Genomic DNA, 10,701 nt, shown 5'->3' with positions numbered 1-10,701 from the left:
ACATTAGTGTGTTTAGCCAAAGTGGTCTCTCCCCTTCACATGAAGACCCCCTTTGTGTAGAGGGGTTGAATTTTTTTTTAAATGTCCAAATTTAATTCATGTCCAAAAGTAGGACACACTATTATGTCAACACTCATGCAAGTAATATGTTAAGTGAGTGCAAATCTTACAAACAAATAACAATATATTAATGTTTATGTAGTTTGGTGCAATCAATAGCATATTGTTATATCATTTTCATGTCATAGTATATCCCTGACAGTGACTTTAGTGGTGGCTTCAATATTCATTTCTTATATTCTAATAGTGATCTTATTTTTATTGGAAATGAGCTTATTTGAAACAATATTTAGGCTTTCTTATATTTTTGTAGTTATCTCAACAAGCAATGAGTGGACTAATAGTGAACCCCTTGTAAAAGTTACCTTAACTAGTGTTGATTTCATGAGAATTGGCTTCTTCGTAGTTTTTCCCTTCTTGAATTTTAATGTAAAATGGTGTCCAATGTGTTGCTATAGGTATTTTTCATGGTCATACATCTCTTATAAGTTTCTAATTTCATTGACTGTTTATCATATTAACAAAAGTTAAGAAAATTGTTTGAGTAATTGATTCATCCCCCAGTTTATTTGGCTTACATCAATTTGTATCAAAGCTTTTGTTCCTTGAAGAGAGCTTAACCACATGAGACAGTGATTTGATGGAGCACAAATTGAATATTACTATGTATGACGGATCTTACGATAGTTCATGAAAATAGAAGATGAGGTTCCATATGATTTTAATTAGTTACACTACCTCTAAGAATGTGACGAAAAAGTATTTGGTTTTTTAGAAAGACCTCAGTAGTCAAGATGAAATTACAACTTATGAGGAGAATGAAAAGATAACATATGCAATATTTAGTGCCTTGTCAAAAATTGAGTTAGTCTAGGTAGTCTCATTAAAGACTTCTTATGAAGTTTGAGAAAAGTTGAAAGATATTTTTGAAGGTAATGATAGAACTAAGTTATCTAATAAGCTAACTACAATAAACCTAATTAAGATAAGCTATTTAATTTACATCACTATTAATTTTGTCAATAGGAGAAATATATTTTAATATACAAATAATTCTTAACAATTCCATATATAAGCTTCAATTCCTTGCCCATATTTATCAAAGTATTAATAACATTTCCCAAATATTAATATCCTTAATAAATAAATAAATATTTAATAAGTAATAAGTATATTTTTACAATTGTGATATTGCTAAGAATTTAACTATTTAGTTTTTAAGTCAAACTCATTGACCCATATTTCATAAGTAGTGGTTCAACACAAATCCATCTCGCATGAGAATAAATGGAAAAATTAGCACTTATTGGATCTAGGTGACGCTCACAGAGGTGAAGGATCGAGACTTCCCGAGAGGTCACCCATCCTACTACTACTCTAGTTTGAGCACACTTAACATAAAAAAGACTAAAACTAAACATTATCAATGTTATTAAATAAGACATCATAAACAAAAAAGTATTATTTACTAATCTTTTAATAATATTAGCCATAGTCACATTGAAAATATGTGACTTAATAATAATTACGATATGTTAAGAATATAACAAATAATATTCAAAATATAAGTAGTAGCAAAAAGCCAAAAAGCATGGGGGTGGCAACAGTTTAAGAAATTGATATTTATATTAGGGAATATAAGTAGCAAAAAGGGTAGAACATATTTTCATTAAGCCGAGAGGCTTTCTACAGTGGAAGCATTCATCAATGTAAACTTTTTCTTATTTTTAAAAAAAATTGACACTCATTTAAGTGTCATATATTTTATAATTATTTTTACTTTTGTTCATTGCAAATGTAATTGGTAATAATAGATGCAATCAAAATGTAATAGCAATGATTAAAGAGTCACCTGTTGCAAACAATAACCCCCATGCTTATTTAATGAGAATGGAGGAGAGTGGATGTAGTAGTAGATTAAGTTTATTCATAACCAGTGCCTCTGAAAAAAGACGACTAGAGAGTATTATTCAACTTTGCAATAGATTTCATTACACATTTTGGGCAAAGATATTCTTCTCAAGGCACCTATTGTCATAAATTATCTCAGTATAGCAACACCTAAGAAGGATATCTCTCGGCTTATATATATAAGCTAGTTGATAGTTCAATAAATAAAGTCACATATAAAAGGTTAAAATGATCACCCTTATTAAAATGAAGAAGGATAAATAAGTATTATATCTATTTCCATTTTTTTTGGAATAAAGTGAGGAGACCATGAGAGCACACAAGAAACAACTATTAGGTATGTACATAGATATTATAATGAATCTTTATTTCATTCTAACTACAAATTTTTTTATCAAATATTAAAGAATATTAAATGGGTATTAGATAAATATTCATTTCTATCTAACAAATATGAAAGGACTATTAAAATTCACATAATATATTTGAAACATATATGAGTAAAAGCATTTAATTATTCTAAAATGATATTTAATTTATTCATATAGAAAAATTATAAGTAGATAATGTTTATTGAATCTTATGATGAAGGATCTAAAATTTCTTGTATCAATATAGAGATGAGACTTCTCCTATTTGGCTGACATAATGAAGTAGACCACAAACTTCTTGTATCAATATCAGACATGGGTCTTCTCCCATTTCATTGACACAATGAAGTAGATTATGAACTCTTAGTGCCATTATCACAAATGGGTATAAAAATCCATTTAGATGACACAATAGAGATGAATGCATAATATTGGTATGAGAAATGGGAGTAATACCCATTTGGCCAAATATAATTTAATGGAAACAACCTCTATAATGTTGGTATGCAAGAATTGTCTCCATTTGACCAACATGTCTAAGGAAGTATAATACTAAGAATATTCTAATTATATTAACATATGCATATCTGAACCTTAAGGGGTGCACTCTAGAGAACACAGTTGAATAACTAAGGGTTAGGAAACCTGATCTAGAAATGTCTTTAAGGTTGGAATCAAGTTAGAAGGGTAAAATATTATAAATATATTTGTTAATATTATGATTCTAACATTTATTTTATAGGTATTAATTGTCCTAAGCTAACCCTAATAGTGGGGACATTACACTAACAACTAAGTATCATAATGAGAATCTAAAAGTAGAAGAAGGTGAAGATATTAGAAGTTACTTTCAAAGTGTTGACAATGCAATAAAGTAAATTAAGAATCAAGAGGAAATATCACTAATAAAGATGTTGCAAAGAAGATCTTGATGTCTTCTAAAGAACTCTCTAGAACCTTAGTGTGATGTTAATTGATTTTTTATATTTAACTCAATTTAAATGGCTTGATAATATGTAAAAAAAATTGTAATAAAATGAAATATATACTATTAAGAATGGTTATTTCAATTATATGAAGAAGATTATATTCTATTGAATTTAATAGAAAATCACTTTATTTTGCATGAGAGTTGCTCTACTTTTAAATTCTATAATAAAAGAATGAAAACTTTTATCAGATTACTCATAGAAATAGATTATTCCCCAAGTAAAATAGTCTTTAACATTCTTGATTCTCAAGAAAGAGCTTACTTTAATTTTAATATTGAATGTCATAACTGTCCATGTTTGGAGAAAAAGTATGCTACTAGGTGGTGGCATCGTTATAAACTGGTTGATATTTCTGTTAAAAATGTGCATCTTATGCTTTAAATTTTGACAAGGACTATGTACACTCTAATTTTGCTTTGCTGCCTGAATGACACCGGCAATCCAGACTGGTCTCTAATACTCACGAACTCCAAAGGAATTTCTCGAGATAGTTTTCGATGACTAGAAAGTTTGATGTGGGGAATGTTTCTCTACTGAAAAAAAATGCTTGTTTGGTCTGTTCGGTTGCGCATCTTTTCTTTAATTTCTCTTTTGCTAAGATGATCTGGGATATTCTTTTAGTGCTTACTAAGAAATCTGATTACATACGTTTCCTTCTTTACAGCTGTTGATTCAAAAAATGACAATAGAAGGAAGGCCCCCCTAACAAGTCATTCATCTCGCAATGAATGAAAACATGAATGCTTTACAAAAAGAAAACAAAAACCAAATTCGGCAAATACTCACAGTAGAATTATACCATTTATAACAATGGGCATACGCTGCAAGAAATGAATGTCTATAAGAATTGTGCAATCTTTGGTTGAGTAACACATTGAGAGAGAGTGACTCCTCAGATTATCATAATCATAATCATTCCACTTATCAACTTCATTGAGAATGGCCCCCCAAATGATGAAGCCGGTTGCATCGTCTATTCTTGTTTTGAACTTGTGCATGTATATCATTGTTTGTGCAATTGCTGGGTGGGCACTTAACAAAGCAATCGACCATGAAATTATCATGGGTACTAATATATACTTTCTTTTTTAGATGTTCTAAAGATTGTTATCAGAATTTAAGTATGTAATTTTTTAGTCTTATTGATCTATGTATGAAGAATAAATGAAATACATAAAACTTATTATTCTCATACAATTCCAATTCAAATGTATTGTACTTAAAATTTTCTCTATGATTAAACCCACTTTACTTAAAATTCATTTGAAGAATATAAAGATATATTTCATTAGAACACTCTCTCTTTGTGGTGCACTTGCAGGGGAGGGAATTCCACTGCCGAATCTATACTCGGGGATCTACTTTCCAATGGGAAATGCAGCCACTGGATTCTTCATAATATTTTCTTTGATAGCTGGAGTGGTGGGAGCTGCTTCCTGCCTCTCTGGCCTTCACCACTTGCGGTCTTCCACAGGAAATGGCGGATTGGTTTCTGCTGCTCTCACGGCCTGGGGCCTCACTCTCTTAGCAATGGGGTAATTTATTTATTCTTTATTATTTGTAAATGGTGTTGCAAGTAGAGTAGGTTTAAACATGGAGGAAATTCTATTATTTATAAGCGTACTCAAATTGAAGTAGTATAAGGATGGGTGAACTGCAAGAATGTTCAGTACTTCACAAAAATGACACAATTGAATCCTGATAGCAATATCACAATTTGACTTGATGTAGAAAATATCTTTGATGCAGATTGGCTTGCAAGGAAATCGATTTGCACGGCAGAAACTCGCGTCTGGTAAGCAGAAATGCATTCTATCTTATCTTCCATATATATGATGGGAAGTGGGAGTATGTTTCATTTAGGAATTGGTGTTTGAATGCTTTGTTTTGTTGTTTTGGCAGAAAACGGTGGAGTCATTTGTGATAATTCTATCTGCCACGCAGCTGGTGTACGTAGCGCTACTCATTGTATCGAATCGCTGAGTAGAAGAATGTGAGGAGGGTGTCAGATTGAAAAGTATTTGCTTCAATAGTAGTTTAAGTATCGTGTTTTCCGTTCGGTAAAACAATTTAGAAGTTTTCCTCTAGCAAATTTGAAGATTGTCGAAATTGTTAGTTGCTTTATTCTTTACTTGTCTCAGCTTGGAATTTTATTCCTTCTCCTGATGCAGGATCTTTACAAACTGCGTGCATACCTTACAGCTTTCATTTGAGGTGTAATATATTTTGGCCTTAATAAGAAGTATTTTTTCCCCTCACATTGTTTTATCTTTGTACTTTGCTTTTTGCTATTTTTTTGTAACTTATTTCTAATAATGCATGTTTTGAAATATAAATTTTAAGAAGTCAATATAAATTTAAAAGGAATTAAGTATTGTTTTCTAGTTTTTAAGACATGATATAATAACAATTCTACATTTTGATATTACTAACAATATCTATAACATATAATACTCTATCAAGATATCTTGATATATTGGCATGCTTCCTTGAAAATGTGCTAGACTTTTGTCACACTTTCTTGATATCAACGACAATTTCATTCAAAATGCTAATATTACCAAAATTTCTCTCTCAAGAATGCTAATATTCTCTCTCTCTCTCTCTCTCTCTCACACACACACACACACACACACACACACACACTCTCTCTCTCTCTCTCTCTCTCTCTCTCTCTCTCTCTCACACACACACACACACACCCACACACACACACACTCACTCACTCATTCACATATTGTGAAATATATTGCAATTTTTTTATATGAGGTCTCTACATAATATAGCATACATTTCTTTGTCTTTAATTTTAGAGTATGGAATTTATATGTATATAAATAAAATATTGTGTGTAGTTATTTACACAAATTAAAATCTACATAACTATGTTGTATAGAATTCTAGAGTAAGACAAATGATGTTATATGCAAATGTTCATCTATTTTAGATTAATCAATTGGTTCTTGAAAATGAAATCTATTAATATACATAAATGGTAAAATATTATTAGTGCTTATTGAATGAAAAGATGTATTGGACATTATTTATTATGTGAAAAAATCATTTGAATTTGAAAATATGTATATGGTGCAAATTCATCTTTACCTTTTTTTGGTAAATTTGAACCCTTATATTTTTAACTATATATGAACCTCATTAATGGTTAATAACCAAGCTAAATTAAAAATATTATTAACTATAAAAGCAAGCATAAATGTCGATAAACAATGCCATAGTTCAAATAATGGCTTGCATACATAATGAAATAGAGTAACTGATATTCAATTATTTTAAAATATAGTTTATTCATTCTTATGTTCTTTTATAAAGCTATAATACATATAGTTGCAACTAATTTTGAACAAGAGTGGGCATTGCAAGGGTTTTAAATCCAACTCTCTGGAGATTTTGATGAAGCACCTTCACCAATACTCCTTGCTTGCTCCAAAAACACCAAATTGATTGCAACAATAAATTTCTTGACATCCTTTATTATCCAAGACACATCAAACTACTTGAATAAATGGATCTACTAACAAAAAAAGTTGAAGCCCTTTACACAATATGAGCATTCACACCTCCCCTACATAATGAGACACATTTCCTCCAAAATTTCACATCTCCTCTAAGTGTGTTTAATGCCTAGACTCTAATGTTGTACATGAGATTCCTTTCCTTTAAAAGTCTACATGTCCTTAGAGTATGCCTAACACCTCCTTAAGTGTTGTGGAAACAATCAACACTGATATGTCTACACATGTGATGTCTTTACTCCAAAAGTTCACATCTCTAAGTGTATTTAAAACCTCTATAATGTCCCCTTCTCCATGCTAGCTATAATGGTACCTAGTTGGTCTATCTTTCCATGCAGATAGGCTAATGATGTGATTTAGGATGCCAACCAATCACAGGAGTTTTAGTTTTAGATGAGGAGATTTTAAATGGGATATCCTAGGGTTAAGGTCACTTTATTTTATTGAGTTGCATTATAAAGTACTTTATTATTTAAAGTCACTTTATGACAAAATGACTTAAGTGACTAAAAGATGAAATAGTCTTTTATCCCACATTGCTAAGATACTTGTATCTCTCCACACTTTGAGGTTATAAAATAAATGTAATTGCATTGGGATTGTCACCAAGAATTTATATTATCTTCTAAAATCATAAGAGTTGCTTAAATGTGACTGGATTCTTCATAAGGATGAAACCCCTTGAGGAAATTAGTGGAACTAGACGCAAACCTAGTATCTCACATTTGCACCTTTGAACTATGTTTCTAAATTGATGCATTGAAGGTCTACATAAGTTCAACAACATGAGAGAGGATGTAGGTATTTGGAAGTTATAAATCAATGGACTGATGTGTAGAGGTCAATACTTGTATTTTGTTGGATGGTAGTGTTGGAATTATAGATGGAGTAACTGAGGGGGGGGGGGGGGTTGTGAATCAGTTACCACAAAAAAAAATCCATAGATCCCTTAGATGTCTTAAATAACTAGTTACTGCTAATACTCGAAGTAAAGACTACAAAAATGTTGTAACTCGGTAGATTAATCGGTTACTGATCTTCAAGAATTCATAATTATTAACATGCATGCAAAAGTAAATAACATGAACACAAGAGACACTAGATTTAACGTGGAAACCCAATATGGGAAAACCACTAAGTAATGAAGTCAGCCCTATTAGGAGCCAATCCGGTTAAAGGTTACAAAACACACTGTTAGGTGTGACCCTGTTAGAGAATTTAATCACCCTGTTAAGAGTGGCCTTGCTAGAGGTCTTTAGAAAAATTCAATTGAACTGTCACCTTGTTAGAGGATTTACAAAATGGCTGCTAAACCAACTCTGATAAGAAATTTTGAAATCACTGCTACAATGGTTAGAAAGTAATAATGAATTGACCTGAATATGATGCAACTAAATTTGCTAACTACAGATCTCTATTCTCTACCAATAGATCCTCTTTGATCAAATATAGCTTTGCTGCTCCTCAATGATCTCTGATCATCCTTCAAAATTTGATCTCACAATAATCAGTCCTTCACATTCATTTCACATCAAATCCATCACACACTTAGAATTTGCAACTTGACCTCTTATATATACCATTCAGATTATCAAGTTATCTCATTCATAAGTTACATTTACCAATAAACCATACATCAGTCGACTACAAATATTACATTAAACAAATAAAATTTATTTCGCAAAACAATGAAATCCTTCATTGGTCAGCCTTGCTCGATAAACACTGCTTGAGAAACAATTTCCTAAGTTAACCATCTCAACTCGGTTAACACTGCAATTTCTGCAAAATCCTTTGGCTGCCAAGTTAACTCGATAAGAACTGAATTTCCTTTGTTTTCCATGAGAGCTTGATAAGAACTATTTTTTGCCATATTTTCCTTCGATGACTGAGTAAGCTTGGTAGTCACTAAATTGCCTTGCTTAACGTTGAAAGCTTGGTAACAACTATCTACAGAAGGTAAAGCCTAAGAATGCTCGGTAGACACTGTAAACTTTCTTTGCTATCCTTCTAAGCTCAGTAGACTCTGAATTTTGCCTTGCTGACCAACTGAGCTCAGTAGACTATGGCTGATAACTGATATGACATTTGTGTAACATTAAAGACAACACACAATTGAACAATTGTATCCAATAATCTCCCTCTTTGGCATTGATGGAAAAACAACATGTCATAGTAGAATGAAATTTGAAAACAAGTCTTCACTAACAGAATGCTTCACCTTCTTTTATTTCAATCCACAAAACTTCTCAAATATAGTAATCTCCCTCTTTCATAGTAATCTCTCCCTCTTACATAAACTCTCTTCTTGCAAATTTCAGAAAGATATGATAGTTAACTCTCCCTCTTTGACAACACATGACAAAGACAACACAACTTCAAACTTAAATGAAATTCAATGTAACTTAAGTACTCATTCATATGCAATGTTTTCATTACTTTGCTGCATCAACTGATAGATCTCCAATTCCGTTCATGTTGATGCATCACTAAAAGTGTATTTTAGTGAGCTTTAGATAGGGGAATGATCGCTAACTTACCTCTTAGATACAAGAATGTATCCTTAGGTAAAGGCTTTGTGAATATGTTAGCAATTTGTTCCTTTCTATGGACATATTCCAATCTGATCTCTTTATCCTACACCAATTCTCTGACAAAGTGATACTTTATAGCAATATGCTTGGGTTTTGAATGCATCACTAGATTCTTAGATATGTTAATTGCACTTGTATTATCAAAAAACATAACAATAGGTTCTTTGACTTCTTCCTTCATACCTTCCAATAATTGTTTGAACCAAACAATGTTTGAATAGTTTACTACTACAACAAAATATTCAGCCTCTGTTGTGGACTGGGATGTACAATTCTACTTTTTACTTGTCCAAGAAACCAACCTCTTTCCAAGAAAGAAAGCTCCTCCACTTGTAGTTTTTTTGTCATCAACGTTCCCTATCCAATCTGCATCAATAAGCACTTCTAAGTTCATATTTCCTCCAAGTTTATACCATAATCCATAATCTTCAGTTCCTTTCAAATATCTCATGATTCTTTTGATTGCCATCATGTGATTTTCTTTTGTTTTTGCTGAAAATCTTGCTACAATACCAACTACAAGAGCAATGTCTAGTCTTTCATGCACTACATACTGCAACTTTCCAATCATAGATCTATACAATGTCTAATCCACTTCCTTTGATTCATCATCCTTGGTAAGTTTCAATCTAGTACACATAGGAGTTCCAACTGGTTTGCAATCTTCCATACCAAAAATTTTTAGTATCTCCTTGATGTATTTAGATTGAGTGATATAGATGTCATTCTTATTCTGCTGAATTTGAAGACCAACAAAGAATTTGATACCAATTGTTGGAATTATAGATGGAGTAACTAAGGAAAACACAAATTTAATGTGGAAACCCAATATGGGAAAAACCACCAAGTAATTAGCTACCAATTTTCACTCTTCTGAAGTGAGCCCTATTAGGAGCCAACCTAGTTAAAGGTTACAAAACACGCTATTAGGTGTGATCCTATTAGAGGATTTAATCACCCTGTTAAGAGTGGCCTTGCTAGAGGTCTTTAGAACAATTCAACTAAATTTTCACCTTGTTAAAGGATTTACAAAATGGCTACTAAACCAACTCTATTAAGAGATTCTGAAATCATTGCTACAATGGTTAGAAAGTAACAATGAATTGACCTAAATATGATGCAACTGAATTTTTTGATTACAAATCTTTATTCTCTATCAATAGATCATCCTTGATCAAATATAGCTTTGTTGCTCCTCAATGATCTCTAATCATCCTTCAAAATTCACTCTCACAATAAT

General features: G+C 31.6%; 1 protein-coding gene across 1 annotated transcript; it reads left to right on the top strand.

The window, feature by feature from the left end:
- The first annotated feature begins 4,153 nt into the window (after positions 1 to 4,153).
- On the top strand, positions 4,154 to 5,592 carry LOC149578588 (membrane protein PM19L-like). Its single transcript, XM_089802421.1, has 4 exons — positions 4,154 to 4,400; positions 4,656 to 4,869; positions 5,084 to 5,129; positions 5,237 to 5,592. Exons 1-4 carry the CDS (start codon positions 4,274 to 4,276, stop codon positions 5,315 to 5,317), a joined length of 468 nt encoding a protein of 155 aa, XP_089658547.1. The 5' UTR covers positions 4,154 to 4,273; the 3' UTR covers positions 5,318 to 5,592.
- Positions 5,593 to 10,701: the final 5,109 nt, after the last annotated feature.

Source organism: Cupressus sempervirens, chromosome 1, assembly GCF_028749045.1.
Source record: "Cupressus sempervirens isolate cs-2001-9-10 chromosome 1, ASM2874904v1, whole genome shotgun sequence".
Lineage (NCBI taxonomy): Eukaryota > Viridiplantae > Streptophyta > Pinopsida > Cupressales > Cupressaceae > Cupressus > Cupressus sempervirens.
This window is presented reverse-complemented; position numbering and strand designations above follow the sequence as displayed.

Excerpts from the sequence above, each read along its gene's own strand:
- LOC149578588 (XM_089802421.1), top strand. The coding sequence starts at position 4,274 with ATGGCCCCCCAAATGATGAAGCCGGTTGCATCGTCTATTCTTGTTTTG. Across the intron at positions 4,401-4,655 it reads CGACCATGAAATTATCATGG|GGGAGGGAATTCCACTGCCG; the intron begins GTACTAATATAT and ends GTGCACTTGCAG. Across the intron at positions 5,130-5,236 it reads ACGGCAGAAACTCGCGTCTG|AAAACGGTGGAGTCATTTGT; the intron begins GTAAGCAGAAAT and ends TTGTTTTGGCAG.